This window comes from Pyrus communis, chromosome 10 (genome assembly GCF_041283825.1).
Source record: "Pyrus communis isolate YQ-2024b chromosome 10, ASM4128382v1, whole genome shotgun sequence".
Classification (NCBI taxonomy): domain Eukaryota; kingdom Viridiplantae; phylum Streptophyta; class Magnoliopsida; order Rosales; family Rosaceae; genus Pyrus; species Pyrus communis.
Genome location: NC_142574.1, coordinates 2,376,250 through 2,402,330, shown reverse-complemented (window position 1 = coordinate 2,402,330; position 26,081 = coordinate 2,376,250). Strand labels below are relative to the sequence as shown.

Below are 26,081 nucleotides of genomic sequence, written 5' to 3'. Positions count from 1 at the left end.
TCCGGACTGTGCCGACTTCCTCTACGCTCGTCATTCAACAACAGGCTATCTTATTTATTTTCGCAATTTTCGCAATAAGCTAATCTCTTGGTGCTCCCGAAAGCAGCCAAAAGTGTTTCATTCAAGCGTGGAATCTGAATGTAGAGTACTTGCTAATGCCTGCACTAAAACAACTTGGATTTCCTATCTGTTTTATGAGTCGTGTGAACCTGTTCGTTTTTTCCTTTACTCCGACAACCTAAGCACAACTTCTATGGTGTCTAACCCATGAAAGAGCCGCTTTGGGGAGTCCTCATGTTCGATTTATTCCCTCAGTTGATCAGTGCATAACTGCTCTCAAAACGTCTTCTCTTTCTCCGCACCATCCGCAGCTCAAGACCAGATATCAGCTCACCATCTCAGTCCAACTTTACTATGGACTCTTCTATTGATAAGGACAAGAACTAATTTTGATATCATGAATAACTTCAGCTAAATACAAACGTGTGAATTATCAGCCTGACAATCTGTGTAAATATCTTTGCAATGATTAATGGAAAGCATCAGGTTCTTCCAACCTGATATGCGATTTGGTAAACCACGTTCATAACGTTCCACATCAATGAAATGGATCTGGATAGAATGCAACAACAGCGACAAGATTGATGCACAGTAGTAAACTTTAGGACGACATTAATGAATCTTCAAGTTCAGCGACCAAAATTATGAGGGGTCCTAATTTCTGTCAAATATTGAAAGAGAAAGTCCTTTTCTAACCACATCGATATTGTCCTGAAACTTGTATCTTGCCACCAGCACGGAATGACACGTCTGAGGCGATCTCGATAATGTTGATGAAGGGTCATGTTAAGCCTAAAAAGTTTGCCAATTTCATGGTCATGAAGATACATGACTCACTCTATTAAGTGTTTAAATAACCTTCTTCTTTTGTTCAAAAACAAAATAGCCATCTTCTTTCGTTCATTTATTTTGTTGTAGTAATCATAGATACATTATTTGATACGTAAGATACGTTCTAAATTTTAACACAATATTCATGTATCTATTCCTAAATGTTTCATAACTGAGAAGTAACAAGTAATGCAACATCTCTGAATAATATGGTCAAAAAATGTTTTGCAGATAATAAATTAGGAAGCTGAACTCTATCAAGGGTCAACGCTCTTTCGCAACCAACAAATTCATCTTGGACCTGTGTGAGGACTTCAGAGCTTGATTTGTCACCGTCACTGACTCCTTGTATTGTGAAAACGAAACCCCCTAACGCAAAATCATGTGAACGTACACACTGCTTTATAGCTTTGGTGCCTTTAACACTGTTGGTGGTGTTGAGCATACTTTCAAAGAAAGCTTTGCTTTGTCCTGCATTTGCTAGTGCTAATTTAAGAATGGCTATGTCAAGATCTTTGAGATTAGAAGCTAATCGAACTGGAGTATCTCGCCAAAGAGCCCTTATGCATTGCTTATAGTCTCGTCCTAATTTGTCTCGGGCTTGCTTGCAAACACCTCTGACTATTGGAGAAGCTCTTGCATTTGCAAATGGCGCTGGAGATAAGGAGAGACATAAAAGCAAGGAAGCAATAAACATTACGTAACAGATTCGGGAGTCCATATGATTTTTGTATGGATGCTATAGTAAAAACAATATATTTGGTCGAGTCAAGCAATGAATGAATGGAGTATCATATATGTAAGCTACCCATGAAGGGTATAGGTCTAAATTTAGGAGCGTAGAAGGTGGAGAACCAGTGTTGTGTTTAAAGACTATCACTTTAATTGGTATTTAGATTCAATGTAGTCTGAGTCGTTACTTCAGTCAAATTTGATTAACCTACATCATATATTAATATTGGTGCAGTTTGTTTCATGTCGATTGCTTTGCTGTTAATGAGGCGTTAGAACAAGTTTTCATGCCAATTGCAGTTTGTTTAACTTGTAGCAATCAAAACGTTTGGCGTTTGAACAATTGCTTCATGAATATTACTTTATTTCCCGCGTACCCTATAACATCTTTAATATCATAACGTTGTCCTTTTTTATTAGGCTACGTATACGTTTGGTAAGCAAACATGAATTGATGGCAGATGATATCTCATTCCTTTTCGTATGGGATGAGAAATGGAAATTTTCTTTCCTGTGTTTGGCAGTGAGAGGGAAGAAACAAGGAAATACACTTTTTTATATATTAGGTATTAATTTTTACTTATTAATGAGGGTAGGTTTGTCATAGAAGAAAGTAAGTAATGCTTAAGTTGGTTTCCCATGAGATGGAAATTGTTTCCCAAGGTTGGATATGTCGATGTAAATTTTCACCATCTTCACTCTTGACGAAAATACACTTGCAAAACAATCAACAGCTTTGATCAAAGACCTAAGCCTCATGCGTCCACGAGATGGGAGGTTAGGCCAGTGGATCTCCCATACCTAAGGTAGTTTCTTTGAAAAGAGTAAGTGTTTAGGACTTTTAGGGGTAGCAAAAACTTATCGAAATTTGGTAAAGATTGAGGTATTTATAAGAGGAGGGGCCGGCCATGGTGTAGGGTTTTACCCTACACATGAGATGTATGGAATATATGACAAAGGTGAAGCATTAGAGTATTTCTATTGATCAGTCATGTCATATAGGCTCGAGTCAGACATCCAACAGCATCCTATTGGCCAAGGTTTATGGAGAGAATATTCTCAATATATATATATATATATATCTACACTAACGCGAGTCGGGTAGGCTTAGCCTCACAATGGGCTAGCAATAATGTGGTTCAAATTCGCTTTTGGCGAGAATTGAATCTAAGACCTTTCACTTACAAGTGATGAGCAATATCACTAGACCATATTATTAAGTGGCTATATTCTCAACAGAGGAGGCGTTGAGGGAGAGCGAAAGGTGCAGTCGCACAAGGCCCCAAATTTGAAGGGGCCCCTAAATTTTTGCCATCTAACATCATGTAATAATGTTCTATATTCAAAAATTGATTTTGTTAGCATTTTAAACCCGCATTGTGCATTCTTTATAAGAGTTTTTTTTTTTCTTTCTAAATATAAAACTTGGAGTACAATGAGATATTTTGAATGTCAATAATAACATCCTAAAAATGACTATTTCTTAATTTTATTATATAAGTGGCTTTGTTTTGATTTAAATGAATGTTTTCTAGTATCAGTACATTGTCATACTTTTTTAAAAACTTAAAACTATCTCAAGGAGGGCCTCTTTTACAAATTTTGCACAAGGACCCTAGAATTTCAGAGACGGCCCTGATTCTCAAGATATTAAATGGGAAATAATATTTTTAGATAATGGTGTGAATATTCCTAATTGATTTAAATAGGGATTACTTACTTGAATGAAGTCAATCTTCAATTGGGAATGTATTAAAGATAAGATTTGGGTAATTAATCCTTATCTTTAATGTCTTGACTTTTTCTTGCCCCAGGCATGTGAGGTGTGGGCAGTCATATTCAGCTGTTTGGACCTTTAGGGGTGATGAGCTGCGCGTGGAAGTATATGAGAAGTTTGCCCATTTAATGAGGGCAATCTTGTCTTTTTTGAGTAAAAATCCACGTGTCACTTCTAGAATTTTTGGGATTATTTTAGGCACCACAAGATAGAGAGCATCACTTTCCCCTCTATTTTCCAATGGTGGAGGAAATTACTTTTCAAACATGACATTAGACAGAGAAAATTCAAGCTTCAACAAGCAAGCTATCTTAATTTAGTGAACACTAACTAACTAAATTTAGTTAGGGTGAGAAAAAGTTAAATTTTTGCTAAATATTAAAAATTATAAAATTGTGCTGTTTGTGGCCTTCAAGAGAAGAAAAAGGGTTTGCGTTGTTCAGTTTAGGAAAAAATAGTATTAAACCATTTTAACTTTAGCTAAAATAGCAAATATTGTTCGTAGTAGATTTGACTAGCTACAATAACCAAAATTTACCTAGTATTCTTGAAGACACTCTTACCAAACATTAGAAATGCAACAATTTCTCATTACCAAGCCCATTCCCAAGCCTATAAGGTTATCTCCAATTGAAGGTTGGACAGAGGGCTTGTTTTAGACCTCAGGTCCTCCAAGAAATTAATATTTTAATAAACAATGCAAGGTCATATTTTTTACCATCTCCAACCGAGGGTCATAGGGCTCGTTTTAGCCCTGTCACAAAAACCAATTTCCAACCGAGGGTCAAAGGGTCATAGGGCCAAACATATTATTTAAATTTAAAAACTACAACAACTTAAATTAAAAGCACATTTACCATCTCTAATAGGAAACATATATTTGGGGCACCCATTATATTTGTCCCACGTCGGAAGAGAATTGAGCAAGCTAAAGCTTGCATGTGTGGCACCCGTTATATTTGTCCCACATCGGCTGTGGGAGAGGTTTGAGCAATCAAACATGTTTATAAAAGCAACATCCCCACATAGAACCAATCACTTTTCTGTGCCTTAATTAAATGTTATTTTTAAATTTTTGGCCAAAAAAAAACTGTAAAAACTATGAAAAACAAAAAAAAAAAAAATATTAAAAAATAACGACTAGCTGACGTTAGCTAGCCGTTGAGATTCAAATTTTTTAGCCCGGCCTGAGGCTGGCTGGCTGGCTCGTTTGGGCCGGCCGGTAAGCCCTTTGGCCCTTTTTTGTCCAGTGGGGCCCACGTGCCCTTTGGATTGGCCCTCGGTTAGAGACAATTTTAGGGCTATTTTCGCCCTTCTGGCCATCTGGACCCTTCAGTTGAAGATGGCCTAAGAGATTTACTTTGAATGTGAGTGAGACCAAACTATCTTTGGTATATATGTGCTTTGACATGTAAGTAATTGTATAGATATTAGTATTGGACTAAACATATTTAATTCTAATTCATATTATAGAGGAAAATTAAATGAAATCGTTTTGAATTCAGAGGTGGTTGAAACCTCTTAGGAAACTGGTTGTAACCGACTCCATGATAAGAGGAGTGGTTACTAACAGATATAGGCATGTCTTTGGTCTGTCTTCTCAAGTCAACTTTGTTAAAATACGCTCCTTCTGTGAGAGAGAATTATAAGGAACTAAAAGAAGAGAAGATCGAAGCACGAACTCATTCACATTGAGTTATTTTGCAGGTACAAACTGGTAGTAATTAGGGTTTACTAACTCATTCACATTGAGTTATTTTGCAGGTACAAACTGGTAGTAATTAGGGTTTACTTTTGATTAGATGTTCTGACTAATATGTTGTAATTTAATGGCTTTTATTGGTTTCGATAATTGCTATGTGGTCTATATTCATGAAAGTATTAAATACACTATTTATATAGATGAAGAACATGACCACAAGAAAATGTTATATGAAAATAGAGATATGAAAATAGAAAATAATAATCACAAATGTTGCAAGGCAATGTTGAAAGAAACACATGACCCATAGAAATCAGTGCATTTAGTGCTCCCAGCAATATCATGAGAGATAAAAACTCTTATAACAATTAGGCAATAGAGAAAAAACCATCCTTCTATCTAGGCCCTAAGGGCGTGTTTGTTTGCACTCACTAAGTATTACTGGATTGGACTGGCTTACTAAGAATATTAATCCCGTGTTTGGTGCGAGCCAGGATTGTGTTTAATGGGACTACGTCGGACTCGTGCCAACTAAACTCTTCACTAACCGGTCTTAGCGAGAACGCCCAAAAAGGATGGGACTGCGAAGACCATCGCTTCGATTCGTCTGCTTGGTCTTCGTCTTCCTCAACTCACTTTGTCTTTGTCTTCCTCAACTTGCTTCTTCTTCCAGATCCCGCATCAACCGTCGCGCCCTACTCGAGTTTACCAAGAGCTTTGCCAGGAAGATGCGCCAACAAGTTTGTCTCTTTCTTCTGCAAGATCAATTGACGTTGATTTGGAGAGGTCGATTGAAATGAATTTGCAGATCTGACGATCCGACGAAGCCTCTACAAATTGAAAAAAAAAATTGGGGATTTGTCTGAGTTTGATTTGAAGAGAAAGTAAGTAAATTAAAAGAAGAAAAATATAGGTTTGAATTCAAGAGAAAGCAAATGCAAAGACGAAAAAATGTGGGTTTTATTTTTTCTGGTTTGAGTTTTACTGGGAGCGAATCTCGGCGTGAAGAACCAAAGCAAATGAATGAAGAAAAGAGAGAGAGACGGGGCAAGAGAGAGAGAGTCAAATAAAAATAGTTGTATTTTGTTTTTTTTTAAGATAAAAAAGGTGTATTACTAATAGTAAAATGAATTAATAAGTATTTGAACGCTAAACACTTCACTATTCTTATCCAGCGGAGTCTAAGCCAAATCAGTCTAATTTAGTCCCAAAAGTTAGTTCAATCCAAGATAGTCCGGTACAACAAACACATCCTGAATTATGTATGTTTCTTTCATTGGCAAGAAAAATTGGTTTTTATATTTTTATTGAGTCTCACTCTAATCCAATATTATTAATTTTAATAATATCTTTAATATAAAAAGCAATTAAAATAGAACAATAATGTAGTTCTAATCTAAGCAAACATTAAACTGGTAACAACACTGTTTTAATTATCCTGCTTCTTGGTCCGACACTGCATCAAACGCTTCACTAAGTTAGTCCAGCTTAGTCTAATCTAAGAGTCCAGCTTAGTCCCTGCAGCTAGTCCAGTCCGGAACAGTCTGATGCAACAAACGCACCCTAAATCCCTTTATCTTAATGCACTATTTACCGCTATTTAATATTATGGTCTGATGGTATCCTATTCGCTTAGAAGTGAGAGGTCTTAGGTTCGACTCTCATTGATGGCGGATTCGATACCAAATTATGCTGCTCATTGTGTGGCTTAGCTGAACTCCTTCTTCCTCTAATGTAAAAATATCGATGTACTAAAAAAAAAAAAAATGCACCATTTTCCAGTATACCTAACAAACTCAATCAACTTACCTCAAGTACTATGCTAAAGAACTACCATATTGACCTCATAGCGATTATAGCGAGACTAACTAACTAGTCTGTGGGGTTGGATATTATCTTTTGTTACCGGAAAAACATAATACCTATATTTTTTTTTTTTTTGCGATTTGAGAGTCGCAGTTCAAATGATTTTTGCTAGAAAAGAGTGGCTTTTGTTTACTAGCTTCCAATAGAAGTGGAGAAACTTGATATGTGGGATTTGTCGAGGGTGGGCTTCTGTTTCCGGCTCCTAAGATGATGTTGTAAAACATGTGTGTCCAATAGGGCTGGGTTCGGTTCTAATCGGTTCGGTTTTTTCTCAAAACCGAAACCGAACCGAAATTTCGGTTCGGTTCAATTTTTTTTCGGTTTTTTTCGGTTCGGTTTTTTTTCGGTTCGGTTTTTCTCGGTTCGGTTTCGGTTTTTTTCGGTTTTTTTTTTTTTTTTTCTCCCTCCAAAATTATTTAAAAAAAAAAAAGGAAATATGAAAGTTCACATTCATATTAAGAGGCCAGGCGGAATGAAAAATAAGGAGGAGGAGGGTTAGGGTTATAGTTAAGGGTTTTGTTAAAAAGATTAAAAAATTAAAAATAATCTCACAAATCCTGGAGGCATGAGGGTTCGAACCCATGCCTCCATGCTTGTAAAGTTTCACTGAAACCAACTTGGCAACAAGTTCTGTTTTGTTATGATTGTATGACTAAACTATTTATAAATATTCAAAAAAATTATATATATACATATATATATATCGGTTCGGTTCGGTTTCCGAGCCTCAAAAACCGAAACCGAACTGGTCAGATTCGGTTCGGTTCGGTTTGACAATTTCGGTTCGGTTTTTTTTTTGTTCGGTTTTTTTCGGCCTCGGTCCGGTTCGGTTTTCGGTTTTTTGAACCCACCCCTAGTGTCCAAGGTTGGTTATCTTATGCTGTGTTGGAGAATAGAACCGCATATAGGAAATATATTAAAATAATACATAATTAATATATGGAGTTTTTATTTTAAATATTATTAGGGGTTTTTGTGATAAAATTCAACATTAGAGATGGGCAAAATATTCCCGGATATGGGTAACCATGGTTACCCTCCCATTTAAAATTCACGGTTACGGATGTCCGTTTAAACAAATAAACGGTTATGGGTATAATCGTTTACCAGTGAAATTTAAATAGGTGATTATGAGTATTATCTAGGGTTATAAACGGGTATCCGTTTAACCATTTATTGGTTCAAATGAACATTTTACCCTTTCCTTCACTTGCTTAAATCTCTTTCATTATAATTCTGATTCATGAATGGTTTTCGCCTATGCTTTCGCGGAATCAAGCTCTATCCAAATATACTTAGTGTGATCCCGAAAGGTCACATGATTTGATAAAACTTAGAGGATCAGATGGAAAACGAAACTCGATTCTCTTGTTAATGGAAATGCTGTGAGAGTTAGTGGCTTCCAACGGAGCCAAATGACTTGATCAGAGCTTTACTTGAATAAGGGCATGAAACATGGTTATTACAATCCAGACTGCACGCCAGGCCAATAGCGTTTGATTTCTTACTGATTCACTTTTCTTAAGTAACTTGCAGCATACCCTACAAATTCACGGCATTCCCTTCTTATTCCAATAAGTTGTGAGGTATAAGGTGCAAATTGTAGGGCACATATAAAATTCCCTTCAATTGATCTTCACAGAAAAGGGCAAATAAGTTTTGTAAGGCTTAAGGGGATTGTTTAAAGAAAAAAAAGTTAACTTGCATTAATTAATAAGAAACTTGAATTGATTGGACCGAGCAAAAAGGTGCATGTAGTTGCAAATATCTCTAAACTATAATTTCAATTATTGGAATGGTATGAGAACTTAAAAATTGAAACACCTATAAATGGGTTAAAAAAAACGTGCAGATAGGTAAAAAAATGGTACATGGGTAAAAATGGTAAATGGTTAAAAACTGGTAAATGGATAAACAGGTATGCAGTTACAGTTAAATGGGTACGTAATTATGGGTATGAGTATAATTATTTATGCAATTTCCCAACGGGTAAACAGTTATGCGGGTAAGGACTTAAACGGTTATAGGTAAATAACCGCGGTTACCCACCTGCCATAACTGTTGCCCATTTCTACCCAACATCTAGATGGTTAAGTTCAGATAATATCAGTGATGTTGATAGTGCATCTTGTTAAGCCTATAAAGTTTAAGGACAATTAATGAAAATGGCTTGAAAACTTTGAGCTTTAATGATAAGAACAAAATAAAGGGGAAAGTGAATAGTACTAGGATTAATTTTTTAGTGTAAAATGTGGTTTTTTGTTAAAGTGAATAGTCCCGAAAGTTTTTCGTTAAAATTCCCAAAAGTTTATCATGCTACAGCTCAAGGTAGCGAATATGAAGTTCCGGCCTACTCACTTAAAGCGAGACTTGATATTATGGAATTATTTCAAACTACAACAATAATTAAACAACACACAACTTAACTCGACAAGATTCATGCTTATTGATATCTCGAGTATATACTCCCATTGGAAATAGATTGGACTAACGCTGCTCGGTTTTATTCGTTCTCTAGGGTTAGGGAGTTCTTTTCTTTTTGCAACACCTAGTTGGTAATATCATGATGTTAATTGCTCACATCATTTGGTTTAGACAATTTAGTTTAAAATTTTAGTCTTCCTAACATTACCTTATAGTATTCTTCTTCCCTTTCTTGTGCGGCATAAATTAATTCTCGTCCAAAAACAATCTTAACCAATTTATGAGTTCAACCAAAAGCACGACGATCATGTTTTTATATATTACTATAAACAATATTTTATACTAATCTATAATAAATGGGAGGGAATGAGTTTAAGCCCGGAAGATAATAAGTTGAAGAGAGACTTTAATCATCAAAGTAACCCACCATTTATAGCATGAAAATCACATTCGATATAAACGATCTTCGAAGGAAGTTACATACCATACAACATAATTATTATAATTATAAAAGGATCCTCTCATCCTTGAGTTGGGATCTTGGCATCACCATTCATAAAAGGACTTGTAAACAAAAACAGTAATTTTATTTGGACACACAAAACTAAAATTCTTTATTAGAGATCACCTCAACCATTATATACGAGAGACTCACTTGTATTAAAGAATTTGTCGTGTCAGTTTTACGTGCCTAAATACAATCTTGAGATAGAAATGACACAATTTAAGTAATAATTCTCCTACTTGTGACATTCCATTGGTTATTTGGCTCAACATCACATTCACATCCCCTTTCATGAACGCTCCAAGCAACATTATTCAATATCCCATAAAATAAACAAACACTACTCAAAACAACAAAAAATGTACTGAAAATATTCATGTCGAAATTTGGTCCAACATTTCAATGACTTCTTTCATGGCGGGCCTATCTCTTGAAATCTCACGAGCACATATAGTAGCAATGTTAAAATACTCCTTCACTTCTCCTTCATCCAAATCCTCATTCGAAATGCTTGAATCCACCATTTCCATTTGCCGATTTTGTTCCACCATTTCCCTAGCCCATTCCACCAACCCCATTTGGTTCCCCTCGTGCATCGTAGGCAAATTTGGCCGCCTCCCGGTCGCAACCTCCAACATTAAGATCCCAAAGCTAAACACGTCCGCCCTCACGGTGGCCACCGTTAACCCTTCCTTGTATTCCGGGGGCATGTAACCCATCGTGCCGGCAAATTGCGTCGACACGTGAGACCGGGAGGAGTCCATACTTCTGGCCAGCCCAAAATCAGCAATATGGGCCTCAAAGTCTTTGTCCAACAACACATTGCTGGCCTTAATATCCCTATGAATAATGGGCTTTTCAAGCCCATGCAAATATGCCAACCCATTCGCCACTCCCCTAACGATCTTAATCCGCGTTTTCCAAGATAACGGTAATCTCAACCCCGGCCCGTCCTCATAACCGTCGCCGTCCGACGACCACGAGTCATTAAGCCAACGGTCGAGATTTCCCTTTGAAATAAACTCATAAATTAATATCCTGTCGGCGCCGGAGACGCAGTATCCTAAAATCTTGACGATGTTGGGGTGGCGGAGCTTACCTAGGGTTTCCATCTCGGCCTGAAATTCCCGAAACCCTTGGAACGCGTCGGGATCCAGCTTCTTGATCGCGACGGTGAGGCCGTCGGAGAGTTGGGCCTTGTAGACAAGGCCGAAGCCTCCGTCACCGACAACGAGATCGGCGGAGAAGTTCTTGGTGGCCTTGACGACTTCTTCCATGGAGAACTTGAGGCACGGATCGAAGGAGGTACTCTCGTCGACGATGATGGCGGAGAGGGCGACCGGGTTGCGGAGGGGACCGGCGGGGCGGGCGGGGCGGGCGGGGCGGGAGCTGGTGGATTTGGGTTTGCAGTCCTTGCAGACGAGGTAGACGGCGGCGAGGATGAGGGTTACGACGAAGAAGCCGCCGGTAGCTGCGAGGACGGCTTGGACAGGTTTGTCCATATACATTGAAATTGATCGGGAGAGGGGGGTATAACTAGCAAAAGAGGGGGTTTGGTGAGAGAGATATATGATCGATGTGGGGTAGGAGAAGGGGAGGAAGGGAGCAGGCTGCAATGGAAGAAACGGGGTTGCGTGGAAGGTGGGTTTGACTGAGTATGAATGAGGAGATTGCGAAGATCAGTAGGCGAGTCAAGGAAGATGAGTCAACGCCTACTTTGAAATCAATTTATTTGGCATACTTAGTAAAATACGTAATCAATATAATATAATATAATATAACATGTAATTACGTATTATTTGTCGTACTTTCTTATTTTTGTTTATTTAAATATTGGACGTGTTATATGCAAATTTACTAACCATGCTATTTAGACACTATGTTATTGTCTATGATGAAGGTATAACGTATACAACGGCATAAAGGTTACAAAGAGGGTCCCTACATATTCGAAAAACATACATGTCAAACATAAGTTTCGGCAAAAATACAACAAGAGTGATCTTTTTTTTTTTTTTTGACAAATGATAGCTAAGGGGTTAAATTGTTAGTTGTTAGGCAGAGGAGGATCGCTGGGGATCGAACCCGCATCATGACGTATAAACATAGTTGTTTTTTGTTACTACGCTAAAACGTTATCTGTTGTAATTAGGAATATTTTTAGAAGATACCAAATGTCTTGAAGAATTCTTCATGACAATTGGTATCTTTTCATTTCAAGAAAGGACATGCCAAGAAATTTGGATGTGTAGTGATAGGTATGAAAGGAAGAACGGTGACAGGGGTTGAATGCTATATTAAATTTGAGAAAGGGAGCGACACCTTATTTTTATTTTTCTGGAGTGTTACATGATTAATATATGTTGTCCTTATTAAAAAACGATAATTTTTATAAATTAAATGTCAAAGTATGTTTATTATAACTATATTTTCAAATAATTTTTTAATCCGCTGGCAATGATAATTAAATTTGAGAACTCGTCTATCATTTGAACAAAGAAAATAATTGGCGAATAATAATTCAAATGTGATTGTTGGCAAGAACAAACCTTTGATTTGAAAAGTAATATGTGGAATAAAATGAGAATTCCTGATTAAAACACAACAAAACAAAAGCAAAAATATAAGAAGTCGAGAACGACCTACATTTTGCGCGGGACCTGCCAGAAATCGTGTGCAATGGTCAGGGACCCACGCGTCATTATGTGGGGCCAGGAGTAGTAGCTGGTCCACCTGCCCACGTACGCAAACAAAATCAGGGAAGCCTCGGAGAAACCGTTCCAACTTTATCAAAATCTAAATGTTCAGAAAAGTCCGTAATATCTCATACCCCGCAGCGTTGTAGAAGTTTCGAGGAAACAAATGTGAAGATACTCCTGCCACTTTGGACATCCAAATTCTTATGTAAACGAACAAAATGAATGCGTTATTCTAAACTGTTGTAGCCAACTAGCCTACCACAGAGGGCCTTAAGCCCGAAGAAAAGTCCGATGCAGTTCCGATGCGTCCGACTCCAAGAGATCGAGAGTAGGTAATAACAACCATAAGTCGGGTTGTCCGGAAGTAAAATGTAGCTTCATAATACGTAAATTGGTAACTTACAACGCCGAAAATGTAAAAATAGTACCCGAATCATAGTGTAAATCTGATGGTTGCGAAACAGAAGTAACGTTTATCGGTTTCAATTTTCAAACCAGTGATCGTGGTAAGAAAGATCAATTCTGCAAGTACTTAATCTCATTCTCGGTGTTGCCGTCAGAAGGTTCAGCTTGGCCAAACGGCCTTCGCGGAGTGCAGGCAATGCTTTTAACAATGGAAGAATAAAGGTCGAACTCCGCCTTGAGTTTCAAGCAGCAGGCTTCTATCCACTTCTCAGCTACACTGGTAGCTACACTGTCTTGGCTGTCCCTTTCATGTTCTTCAATGGCAGGTCGTATCTCATTGTAGAGAGATTCAAGATGAGTGGCAGCGTTGTTTTTCATCCGCTGCAAACGAAATTATAACGTGAACAATTTTGATAAATAGACCACTTCTAAGAGAGTGAAAAAATCATAATGTTAAATACTAAAACTGTACTTCAACAAAATATAAATAACGCAACTCCAGGAAGATAGTACAGGGTGTGACGCATAGATGCACATGTAAGGGCAAAGTTAACGGCGATATTTTAGTCCACCAAGTAGATCAATAAAAACTGAAAATAAATACCTCATAATTTAAAATTTCCTCTTGTGCTTCCTTTGATGCTAGAAGCGCAGCAACACACTTGGCGTCAACTTGCTTTTGTGCACCATGTTTCAACTTTCCATTATATTGTTTTGATCTTTTGTTTGACATGGACCCTGATCCAATGTGATAATTCCGACCTGCAGTATTACTGCGGATACGAGATATCATCGCATTCTTTTTTGAAATAGCCAGTTGATTGTTTTCTGAATAAAGTTTCCTCTCCTCGCTCACTTCTGTTTTTACCTCCATAACTACACCCTCCATTGGAACAGAATCAAGTGATTGCACAACAAGAGCAGTAGACTGATGTTCAGAATCCACATTGACATTCACCATCATCTCGGCAACATCAAACTCTGAGGAGTTCACAGCCTTGAAGAGCCTAGACAAAGGCTCATCCTCTGCAGAATCGTACAGTGGAATTTTCTCAACTGAATATCTGTCACAAAGAGGCAGTTGTGTATATAACTTGAATACAAAAGGAAAGTCGTAAATCGAATGCACAATTCTTCAAAAAAATCTCTATATATGTACATGTGTGCGTGAGTGAATGTGGTATGTTTGAGAGATTTTTGTTTGATACTAAAGACATAGTCAAGATAAAACTGTCATAAAACCTATACCTTTCAACTACATAGGCCACAAAAGGAAAAGGATAACCTAAGTCCTGTGTTAGAATAGTTCTGAAATTTAGCAAGATAACCAGTCCCACCATGGAAGTGGAAACTACTTGCGCTGATCCACTCATTTGATTCATGTATCTTACTGAACAAAAATGGTGATATTGTTCCTCTATCGATCAAGATTTTAGATTTTTGGGAAGCATCATGATCCTTCAATAAGAGTTTCTATTGTTTCAAATGAACGATTTGAAGACCTTTTGATACTTCAGAGTTGATTTCAATTCATAGATGTGGATCTCAGATCTATGAATGGGGATATTTCCAAACTCAAGTCTTCCACAAAACTCACAATTCTTTGAAGAGTTTTCTCTTTACCCTATTAGTTCAGTTAAGGTCTGAAACGGCCCAGGACTTCAGATCAAACTAGAATTATTTGTTTTTGCACGATGCCCAAAATATACTTATTAAAGAAAAATAGGTATGTAAAGAAACGAAAAAGTTGCCCATCTATCAAAAGTATACAAAATCACAAACTATAGTATACACAATCACAAACTATAGGATTACAGGAAAAGAACAAAAATATATAAAATATCAGGAGCCACCGACACGACACTGGCACATCAACAATGACAAGGCAAGTTTTAACAAATTAAAATACCACACGCCATGGATGCAGGAAGTGTATACTTTCTTTTATTGTTTTACAGTTTAGTTTCATCTTTATGCATACTTAGCTTGTAATTAATTCATCTAAAGTTAATAGTCAAAAAGTTCATTAAGGGAAAGTAAAACCAAAGCCCTAACTCCGTATTAAGTACTATAGCATAATAAATCCAACCCAATAATTAAAATTCAAAATGTAGCCACACTTAAGTGTTAGCTCTGTAAGTGTCATAAAAATATGAAAATAAAAATATAGAAATAAAAAAAATATAAGAATTAGTATTCACATGTAACATCCATAGGACATGGTTAACTAAGTCACCTTGTTGCTAAGTCTTGAATTTTATCCCTAGGCACCCACCCTTATTGTATAACATCTTTTTACAATTTCTTAAGAAACAAACTATATTTTCGCCTCAACTATCTCATCGAAGTGTTGGGAAAATGTCAATGGGGTGTTGGGTGGTTAAAAAATGCACACAGACCACATAGAAGAGCACTGTGATGTTGTCCAACAAACACAACTTCAAAGAAGTGTTGTTGCTAGATTACAATATATCAATGCCTATTATGCGAACTTGAGGAACTAAATCAATGGGAACAAAATTTCGAAGGACAATAACTAAAGTATAAATCTACAACTAATCAACAAGCAAGTGCATGCAGGGCCGACCAAAACATAGGCTAAGGACATGTTAAAGTAAGAAATTCATGCAACAATCACTTCTGCAGGAAGAAACTTTGAAGAGAAATGCATCCCAATGTATGGTACATTACCTGTCATCATCGTCTTCCCATAGGTATGTATCCTCCTGTTTGTAAAAAAAGTTGCATAACACAGGTTAAAATATTTACCAAGAAGAACAATTTACTGAACAAAACAAAAATAACAGCAAAACGCACACCAGATGTTTCTATAAATACACAACACTAACTAATATCTTGAACAAATGCACAAAACAGCAAATGAACACTAGAAATCACATGAACACTCAATGCTAAATGCTAAGAACTTAGAAGAAATGAGATAAATAAATAAAATAAACATGCCCTACAAGATAAGTATGATAATACAAATAGGATTAAACAAAAACTACATGAAACATAAAAAAAATGCAGACAGTATAGAGAAGCTAGTTTTTCTTGTATGCTGAGAATATGACTGAAAGAACTAGTGATGGAGGACCAACAAATAAATGTGGAGTTTTAAGGGATTTTCAGTTCTTCCCAATTTTGTTGATATGTGCACGATCAAGATACTAAGTGTATTGTTTGTATGTTGAGTTGTTGACATGTACAGTTAATTGATAAGAGTGGTGCACGAGTGTGTATAAAATCTGCTACTGTATACTTGTGGAATTTATGTGTGTGTGTATAAAACCTACTACCGTATACTTATGGAATTTAGTCAGATGAGTGGTGTGTATGGGGAGTTGTGGCCCTTGCCTACACATTCACATTTGGGGCACCTAACAAGGTATTAGACTGATAACAGGATACTTGACGATTTTTGAGGCAGATGTATGTAAGTTTCTTGCTGTTTGAGACATGGTCGTATCATGATCTATCTCAGGCCAACCACTTGTTTGTCGTTGGATACCACAATTGTCAAATGCTGCCACTATGAATGATTTGTAGGATACAAGAGGTGCTGGATGCTTTCGTAACAGGCGACATCTAAGATGCCCTGTCCATACTATAAGGTTTAACACTTTACCACTAAGTATATATCAATGGAAATATTTGTTTCCATTATTTGTGTAGGTACTTTGGATCCTTATGGTGGGTTTTGAGAGCAACATCCACTTCATGGCATCTCCTTTCAGGGCGCATTTGTGCATAGACGTGATCAAACCTGACCATTCTAAGCATATTTTGAGAAAGCTTGGAGTCGTTACTTGCACCTGACCGAGTCAGATTTGATCACAGCTAACAAGAGATTTGAAGCGTAAAATACAACTAGTATACACAGTGTCCCATCCTTGTGCAGCTGGCGTATGATATCTGATCCAATCAGACGCAATGGGAGGTACAGGATGCCCCGGCCTTAAGAACACCTACAAGAAATATATGTAACATTAACCTAAATTGCCTATCTACAAATAAAATAGAACAGTCCATTATTATTGGTATCATACCTCCACACAATGACAATCATTCATAAAACCAATAGCAATTTGTCGACGCCTTGGCAAAGAAACTGGTGCTGACCGAAGTGGTAGGAAGGTAAGGCACTGAGTAGATGATAAGTGGAAAAGCACAACCTTATAGCATGATGCTATAAGATGACCCATGTCAGGCATCATCATCCATCTGTCAAATGGTGCTCTACCTTCATCAAAGAATGATAGTATCTGTGCTAACTCACGAACCCTGTCTGTGCTGCCATACAACTCGCCATAATGTGCAGAATATGAAGACAACTCAGTAAGCAGGTCATTACGAACTTGCAGGTACCCATTCTCACCCAATCCCACCAAATCAGCAACTGCCCTAAACCCGCAGTGACCATCATGACGTACATCCTTGACTTGCTGAACGAAGGGCCTCAATCCAATTGGGAACGCATCAATATACGAAATACCTTTCATTGATAATGTCCGGTAAACCTGCATGAATATGAACCTTATGTATAAATGGGTAACTATATGATATTCAATTTAGTAATTGGTATCTTTATTACCTCCTTGGTTCGCTCCGTTTGCTCATGTTTAAAATTTTGCTGATCATCCATTGCACTAGGTGAGTGACTATACACAGATGCAGATTTCAACTCAAATGCATATGGGTCCTGTTGAGTTGACATATCAATTTTCTCCCTCAGTTGACCTCGTAATCTGGACTTGACTCCTGGTTCAACAAGACTAGTTGTGTAGGGTGCTACAAGTTCTCTCACTCTTTTCCTGAGCATCAACCTATTTTCTGCATTTGCCTCCAGAAAGTATCGTTGAAGCAACTCCAACTCAGGAAACTCATTCACATCCATAGATTCCTGAGCAGAACTCGGAGGTAGTATATCAAGTTTAGTCCAATGGGGGTCAAGCGACTCAAGAGGAATTGGCCGACACTCCCTCTTGTATTTCACAATCTCGTGGGCACAAGGTAGACCATGCGTTCTGGGTATGACACAACCACATCCTAAACCACCAGCACCAATTGAGATGGCTAGTTTGGACTGAGATAACACCTTCTCCAATGCAAACATAGATACAACTCCTCTCAAATATTTGAATTCTGAAGACTTGAAGCTTTGTTGTGTGACCGTCAAACACTTGTCAAAAGATATCTTTATGTCAGTGTGCTGTAACTCAATAAGAGAGTGTATACTCTCAAAAGAACCCTCAAAATTCCCCTGGCTCATACCAAGCTCCCTCTTAAGCTTGGTATGTACCCCCTCGGCCCTATTAAAACATAAAAAAATGCAAACAAGTTAACACAAAGTTACAAACTTCATATTAAACCAATAATGTAATATTGTGTGAGTAATATAACCTCATGAAATTACCTGTTTGATGTTACATTACCAAAATGCATGATCATGTCTGTCCAAGCCGACACAAATCTGTCCTTGAAAGGATTCAACCATGTGTTTGTAACATACTCAATGACCTCAGCGTACATACTAAATTCTCTCTGTAACACTGCTAGATCCCGTATGTAATCATTTTCTGTAGGAGAGCTCACAAGTACGTTCCACTTCATAATAAATCTATCACACCTTTCCTTGGACTCAAACAAGTTTTTGCATTTTGCCAACACATGCTTATTAATATGCCATTTACATAAAAGATTTTTAGCTGTAGGGAATACTACCTCAATGGCTCTCATCAATGGCAAATCCATGTCTGTGACAATTACATTTGGCATTGGACACTCCACCATGACACCACGCAATTTACTTAATGCCCATATATAGTTGTCTTCTTTTTCAGAATCCAAAAAGACAAATGCAACTGAGAATGTAATATCAGTGGATGTGACGCCTACAACCTCTAGTAAGGGATAATGGTACCTATTGGTCTTATACGTGCAATCTATCATCAAAATGGTTGGAAATGCACGTAACAACTCCAAACTCACAGGGTGCGCCCAGAACAAGTCCTGCACACTATCTGACATAGGGCACCTCCTATGCCACTCGACATAGTCATGCTCATTCAACTTACATAACAGTTGTTGCATTTGAGACCTCCCTGCCTTCTCTTTAACTCTTTGCCTTTGGCGTGCATTATAGATCGTCCTTATGGTTGTAGCATTGAGTTCATCCCTTTGCTTCAATGTGCTCAGGATTTCTTTGGGTCGTACTAAACTCTTTGACAAGTCTATCAAGAGTGAAGTCTCCTGCTCAGATAACCTCCCTGCATATGATCGCCCATCAGGATACTCGGTGGATGCATGGTTATGCACTCCACATACAACCTTTAGCATCCATCCGTCCCCATTCGCTGACTTCTCCCCTTTCAATGTGAAAGGACACCCACACTTCTTTGTGCCTGTCCCACGTCTTTTTTTTGCAGCCCTAGTTTTCTTCTCCTTAAATCTTCCACCCCTCTCGCAACCTAATGTAACTCTTGGTTTTGTACTCTTACTACCCATATCAGATCGTATTGTCACAATAACAAACCCATTTCGCTTTCCAGCCTCACGAGCCCACTGCATCAAGGACTCTCTAGTCTTGAATATCTACAAAACAAAAGAAAACTAGCACGTAAGTACCCAAAATATCCATATGGCTCTTATTGGGACCAAAGCTATTTTAACGATGAAGTTAGTTACCACATAAGTTGTAAATTCACTTGTGAAATCCATTACACAGTCTGAGCTAACCCCACTATCTCGGGCAGAATTGTCGTCCTGCATTCTCAAAAACAAGTTTGAACAAAGAACATGTCACAAGAGGAGCCAAAGTCACTGAGGGAAGCGCTTCCATGTTGGTGCAAGAAATATTTTGACCAAACCCAAAGCTAGTGAAGCAGTCTCATAATGAAGTCCATTATCAATTTAAAGATAGAGTTGGTAACCTCATTAGTTGTAAATTCACTTGTGTAGTCTGTTGCACATTCTGAGCCAACCCCACTACATCGAGAAGAAGTTTCGCCCTGCATTAGAGAAAACAAGTTTAGATAAAGAATTTGGTCAGTGTTCTGTATCAGAGATTCAGAATACAGCACATAGAGAGAATTGCGTGGCTAAACTGGCTCCACTTTCATGTTGGTGTGCAGCCATTTCTGGTTACACTCCAAATGTGCTCTGCAGCAATATCTGGCTACATTTAATGAATTGTTGTTCGGCCACATATAACTGCACAGTACATTTAGTGCTCAGCTCTGAGTAGCCAAACAAAACATAAGCCCAGTGTTTAGTAACCAAAGGGACAAAATGAGCTCAACTAATTTGGCATATAACATACCTTTCCATTCTCACTGACTTGTCATAAATGATGATTTGATGCTCCATTGACCAAGAAAACTCAATATGGGTGGTATTATGTGATTGGGGTTTATGGAGTGAGGAAGGGCTGATTTTGAAGATTGTGATAGGTAGGGTTATTGTTATAATTGGATCGTAGGGTAGGTATAAGCTTGAGTGAATATGGTTGAGTAACTGGAAAACATTTTAGATGTGAATTAAGTTGTTTTAAGTCATTTTCCAAAGGTTACAATGGTCATTAAGAAGAATTATTAAAGCTCAAAGCGCACTGATCAGGCCTAAAACCACCATTAAAACCACAAATTTGGCAATCCCATTTTCAGTCCCTATATCTCAACATGTTAAAAACAACCCAATTTGGTACCAGAAACCCAATAACCGGCCCATGATACACCATAAATATATATTTTTCAGGTTGTTAGTAGTCTCACTGAGGAAGAAAAGGAGATGAAACCAGAGATTTCTCTCCTGCCAAACACCACAACGTTTACGAATTTTCTGAATTAAGAGCATAATTGAAATACCGTGAACTCTAAAAACCCTTTTTGCAAGAATAAAAACCTCTAGAAGAACAAAAATTTGAAATAGCAACCGTTCAACAATTCAACTCCCAACTGATGATGGAGATGCTGCCATATAGTAACCATTCAAATTTTGCGTTGCATGCTTCTTAGGGGGTCAATTGGCTGCGTAACGGCGTGCAGGGTATGAATGATAGAGACTTGGGGTTCTATTCCCTAGGGTTTTAAAAAAATAAATAATATAAATAAAACCCATACCAAAAGAATTCATTTTTCTTAATTATCTTAAGAAGTGTGAGTTTGCTACACCACACTTTTTAGAAATTTCACAAAACACTTGTATGCTCTAAGAAACTTTCAGGGTGACTAGGTGAGGAATGCCTAAGTTTTTATTTCTTTACACTAATTGATACAATGCCTCTAAACTAAGCGTCAGACATATGCCCCATAAAAGTTTATAGGACAATTGCAAACTGATGGACAATGAAAAAACCTAAAACCATTTTATAAGTATAATATATGTATTTATGATCCTGGAAAGTTGAAAGCTTCAGAGAGGTTATGCAATGAATTTCAAAGAACAATGGGCCCATGCCTAGAGAAAAAGAAACTGAAAAGATTAAAATAAAATGTAACCAGAAAGATTGAGGAACTTGCATTATGCATCGCAGTCAAGATTTTAATTTTCATTATCCAGATAATTTTATAATAAGAAATAGATAACGTGCAGCTATGGAGATATCAGCCACCTACAGCACACACTCAAAACAACTGCTATTTCATCTTTAATATCTAAAATGAAACTTGTATCCAGAATTGTAAATCAATAAATTACCTGAAAACCACGAGACTTTGCCCCAAGAAATCCTGAACAGCTAGAAGCACCACAGAGGCAGCGAACCTTAGCTCCCCCATACCATTCAAAATTGTAGTCATATGCCAACTCAGTTCCAGCCAATATATCTTGCTTTGCAAATATTCCAACCCTAATTTCCCCCAACACATTCCATTTTCTTGTCTCACAATTTGGTTGGCTGAAAACATTAACGTATAATAACTCAATCTCAACTTGGGGCAAGTAAAATAAAAATAAAAGATAACAGCTAGTTAGTCTAAATATATACTAGACTAACATACTAAACTTTCCCACAAAGATTTGCCTGATGAGGCTCACCATGAATGATTTATAAATCGAGCAACACTTCCCTTTTCAGTGGCATCAATAGATTCAGAAGCATTGAGAGAAATAATGAATGCATCTCTGAGACCTACATCAATGCACAAATTGAACTCAGTTTCAATAAAGTAATACAAACATATATTTGGTAAGCCTATTAAATCACCTTGGATTTCATAAGTGTGAGATCTTTGCTTTGCTTCTTTCCATGTTATCACTTCCCCACAGTACTCAATAATAAATTGCCCTGCCTGCATTGTATAAAACAAATCAAATAGCTTACAAGAAATTACAGATTCACTCAAAAGATAAAACTATAAGGAGCTCATAGACTTATAAAGCTTCAATGTTCTCAGTTGAGTCAAAAACAAAAGTTCCGAAGATAAATAACATACCAAGATGCACTATACAGTTCAAATGTTTCAAAAGAAACAGCAACTAGAAACTTGCCTAAAACTCAGTAATATGTATATAATTATTCAAGTAAATAATTGAATAGAAAAGAACCCAGGTAAAGAGAAATCAGTATACAATTGTAATAAATCAATACAAACTAGTAGGCTTTACCTTTATATTCTCATTAGCTAAAAGACCCCAACCACAACCTTCTGTTTTAAACAACTTTGTCTTGGCATATTCACATTTCTGAAATCTCTGTTGACAGTAAACAAATGAGGTATCAGAAATGAATAAAAGCAATTTCATAGTATTTGAACAGGGTACTGAAGATTCAAATTATCTTAAACTCATTCTAAGTACATCACTATCCCAATATTTTCAAGAAAAGGAAAAGGTGTTTTAGATAATTTATTAGACGGTTGAAAACAGCATAACGAACGTTTGAAAAACAAAATAGAGTTACAGATGCAACCATGAAAGACAAACATTGAAGAGTGGTGCCATTGCCAACCCCATCTAGTTCTCCCTGCCCACCTTTAACTAAGTTTTTTGGTTACAAATAGTACGATGTCACTATCAAAGATAAACTTTCCTTGTATTTGGCAACAAATTCTCACCTCCAGCGGTAACCGTGGTCTTACCACCATATTTACTCTTTTTGTGAAGAATTGAAACATTTGATGGATGAAAATCGGTTAGGATCAATACTGCTAAAACCAATATGCTGATAAACATTACATGAGGATAATATGAATTGGCAAATACGAAAGAGAATTGGAAATAGAATAAATAAAATACAGATTGGTTAAGTAGTATAATCTTCTACAATCACAATGTACAAAGTTCTGAATTATACTTGGCGATGTCATGAAGGCTTACGTATAAACAGAAAAAGACAAATATGAAGAAATAACATGCAAGCTATCAGATCCATATTCACAAACCCATGAGCAGGAGGAGCGAGAGAAGACACACACAGAGGAAAAAATAAAAATTTACCTGATTCTTGCAATAGACACCGCAAGGGCAATGCCCAGGAGTGCATTCTGTGTTGGTTATTACATTCAAACACCTCTCCCCACATGCACTTTCAGGATCATTTTCATCATACTTGCATTCACATATAGCAATATCTTCCTCCGCCAGTGTCTTATGTCTGCAAAAAATAAAACAAATAGAAGAGAAGAAACCCTTGTTATATAATTTTAAATTTTCAATGCAAGTATTTATGATATGACCTGCAACTTCACCACCACCACCACCCAAAACAAGAAAACCATGTAATGGAGTCTGCAAGAAAGTCGAGAAATTGAGAAAATAACAAACTGCAAGCTTTCCTTGAGCAGGTTAGCAGGTGTATCTGAGCCATGGCAACACAAGATAATATTTTCAATTAAGAAAATAACTGCATATCATATATCTTACACCCTAAACCCCAAAACCTCATATTTTAGATTCAAAACCAAATGAAATAGCCCATCAATCCTCCCAACAGCATAATTTTCCGATCCCGTATTTAAAAAAACTTAACAAACCCCAAAATTTACAAGCAAAGACAACAAATTGAGAAACCCAGATAACAGATTGGCAATTCATCAACCAATGCAGTTCGATTTCCATAAACCGAATTGCACAATCTCATGCCGAAGCTAAAAACTAACAGTGAGACAGTGATTGTAACTTACCTTCTATGCAAGAACTCGTTTTGCTCAATGTGGGTGTACCGCGGCTCTTCTCCAGTACGCTGTTCCGTCAGGCAGAGCAGCTGACGCGCACAGTGTTCTTCAATCTGGTCAATTTCACAGTGTGTATGATCTGCCTCTGAATCCATTCTTTCCGGTCGCTTGGTTTATGCTCGAGACACTGTTTTGTGCCCTTCTCTCTCTCTCTCTCTTCTCTCTCTCTTTCTCTCTCTCACTCGGGGGTACCCAACTCTTTTAAAGGGTAACCATTCAACTATAATGCTATTATTAAAAAAGAAAATACTAAAGTGACAAAAACAACTTACAATAACACAAAATATTATTTTTGAGATTGAAATTCTGAAAAATAATGATCCAAGGTTTTTTTTCTTTCATATCAATGGAATACCATTTTTTTTCTTCTTGAACCTACCTGATAAATTTATAAAAATAAAAAAATTAGTTGAATGAAAAGTAGTATAGTACAATTTTGTAGATAAAAAAACTCAACTCGTCTGTTTCAACTACGTCAATCTCTATAGTTTTTGTAGGGGTAATGCTATCTATACACCTATTTTTACTTCTCATACATTTTTCTCAATTTTCTGTCATCGGATCAAATGAATTAAAAAATATCAATGACAAAACAGTAATAAGAGTGTGTTGGAGATAAAAATAGGTGTGTGAATAGCATTATCCTTTTTATAAAAGGTGTGAGACCATGATTTTTCAGAGTTAGAGTAAGGCTGATCCAAATTTACCTCAGAAGTCTGGTCATGGACTCAACAACTCCAAGCAGAGCTAGACCAGACAGAGCAGTGGTGCCACCATCACCTTGTTCCGGGGCAATAGGCAAAGTCCGAGCAACTCTGCTAGATGACCATGCTTGTTCTATAAGATACATAATCTAATCTAGATACAACCTCAATCGGATCCTTATATATCATGAAGTTCCTACAATCTAGAAATTGGTGTGCGCCTCAAGTAATCATAACTTTTAAGAGGGTGCAATATCTATTTTTAGATATCTTCTAGGATTTTCCCAGCTTAGAACAATGATTCTATCCTAAAACGATCTCTCTCCCAATGGTATAAATACACTCATCTAGGGTTCGTCTATGGTAACACAATCTTAATACTTTGATTCTCTTGCCCATTGCTTGATTCTAAAATTGCTTACTAACTTGATCATCATAGAGCCTCTGCTCAGCATGAAACTCTTGAAGAGCCTACAAGGCTAATATATGGTTTATATTTACCATGGAGTTTTATACTACTCCTAGTGTATTTTATATTTATTTGTTCTTTGCATGAACACAAACAGTTGTTGTCAACTCAAGCTAAACTTCTGCACTTCCCTAGGTCAAGTTCTACCCAAACTTAATTTCTTGGAGACCGTAGTCACATTATTTCAAACTTGAAAGTGTTGACTAGTAGAATCAAGGCTTACTATCATAAGGGGGAGTCTTCGACAATATGTTATAATGGACATATAAGTGTGTTGTGTTTTTTTTCTCTTCGACTAGGTTTTATGTTTTATCCCATTGGATTTTTCATGTCAAAGTTTTGATGAGACAAAATTATGCACGTCCAACAACTTATCAATGTCTTTTTAACTATGCTCGGTTTTTCTCTTTCGCGTTGGTTTTATCCCAATAGGATTTCCAAGCAAGGTTTTGTCGAGACAACTATCATTGCTACAAGAACATCCAAAGGAAAGTGTAGTGACACAAATAATGTATGTTATTAAACTATCATAAACATCGTAATAATGTAGAGAAGTTGTTGGGTTACTATAGAGAACCTTTGAGTAACCACTCATGTATTTGACGTCTTATATAAAGATGGTCTAATGATAATGGTAAATCAATAAATTATATATATACTAAAAGAGAAAATGAACTAAAACACTGTTCATTGAACAATGTGCTGTTGCTATTGCCCTTGCTTGGTTTGT

General features: G+C 37.0%; 4 protein-coding genes across 4 annotated transcripts; all 4 read right to left on the bottom strand.

Annotated features, from left to right (window-relative positions):
• Positions 1-1,057: 1,057 nt before the first annotated feature.
• LOC137727879 (uncharacterized) lies at positions 1,058-1,612 on the bottom strand. The gene has a single exon (XM_068466715.1). The coding sequence runs from the start codon at positions 1,610-1,612 to the stop codon at positions 1,058-1,060; it is 555 nt and encodes a 184-aa protein (XP_068322816.1).
• Positions 1,613-9,957: 8,345 nt separating this feature from the next.
• Positions 9,958-11,626, bottom strand: LOC137729776 (leucine-rich repeat receptor protein kinase EMS1-like). Its single transcript, XM_068468800.2, has one exon. It carries the CDS (start codon positions 11,403-11,405, stop codon positions 10,272-10,274), a length of 1,134 nt encoding a protein of 377 aa, XP_068324901.1. The 5' UTR covers positions 11,406-11,626; the 3' UTR covers positions 9,958-10,271.
• A 1,331-nt stretch (positions 11,627-12,957) lies between these two features.
• LOC148693353 (histone-lysine N-methyltransferase ASHH1-like) lies at positions 12,958-16,812 on the bottom strand. Its single transcript, XM_088677585.1, has 4 exons — positions 16,633-16,812; positions 15,693-15,727; positions 13,606-14,065; positions 12,958-13,382 (listed from the first exon to the last, which is right to left on the bottom strand). Exons 1-4 carry the CDS (start codon positions 16,666-16,668, stop codon positions 13,113-13,115), a joined length of 801 nt encoding a protein of 266 aa, XP_088533711.1. The 5' UTR covers positions 16,669-16,812; the 3' UTR covers positions 12,958-13,112.
• On the bottom strand, positions 16,521-24,372 carry LOC137727787 (uncharacterized). Its single transcript, XM_068466602.2, has 12 exons — positions 24,128-24,372; positions 23,442-23,598; positions 22,611-22,697; positions 22,210-22,294; positions 22,041-22,134; positions 21,702-21,900; positions 19,937-20,014; positions 19,692-19,769; positions 18,421-19,598; positions 17,599-18,316; positions 17,054-17,524; positions 16,521-16,972 (listed from the first exon to the last, which is right to left on the bottom strand). The coding sequence occupies exons 1-12, from the start codon at positions 24,271-24,273 to the stop codon at positions 16,829-16,831; spliced, it is 3,435 nt and encodes a 1,144-aa protein (XP_068322703.2). The 5' UTR covers positions 24,274-24,372; the 3' UTR covers positions 16,521-16,828.
• Positions 24,373-26,081: the final 1,709 nt, after the last annotated feature.

Bases quoted from the DNA above. Each gene is read 5' to 3' on its own strand.
- LOC137727879 (XM_068466715.1), bottom strand. From the start codon at position 1,612: ATGGACTCCCGAATCTGTTACGTAATGTTTATTGCTTCCTTGCTTTTA.
- LOC137729776 (XM_068468800.2), bottom strand. From the start codon at position 11,405: ATGTATATGGACAAACCTGTCCAAGCCGTCCTCGCAGCTACCGGCGGC.
- LOC148693353 (XM_088677585.1), bottom strand. From the start codon at position 16,668: ATGGAAACAAATATTTCCATTGATATATACTTAGTG. The intron at 15,728-16,632 runs GTAAAGTGTTAA...TTTTACAAACAG, and splicing joins CCATTGATATATACTTAGTG to GAGGATACATACCTATGGGA. The intron at 14,066-15,692 runs GTAATGTACCAT...TCTTTGTGACAG, and splicing joins TGGGAAGACGATGATGACAG to ATATTCAGTTGAGAAAATTC.
- LOC137727787 (XM_068466602.2), bottom strand. From the start codon at position 24,273: ATGGATTCAGAGGCAGATCATACACACTGTGAAATTGACCAGATTGAA. The intron at 18,317-18,420 runs GTAATTTCATGA...ATGTTTTAATAG, and splicing joins GGTAATGTAACATCAAACAG to GGCCGAGGGGGTACATACCA. The intron at 17,525-17,598 runs GTAATAAAGATA...ATATTCATGCAG, and splicing joins AAACGGAGCGAACCAAGGAG to GTTTACCGGACATTATCAAT.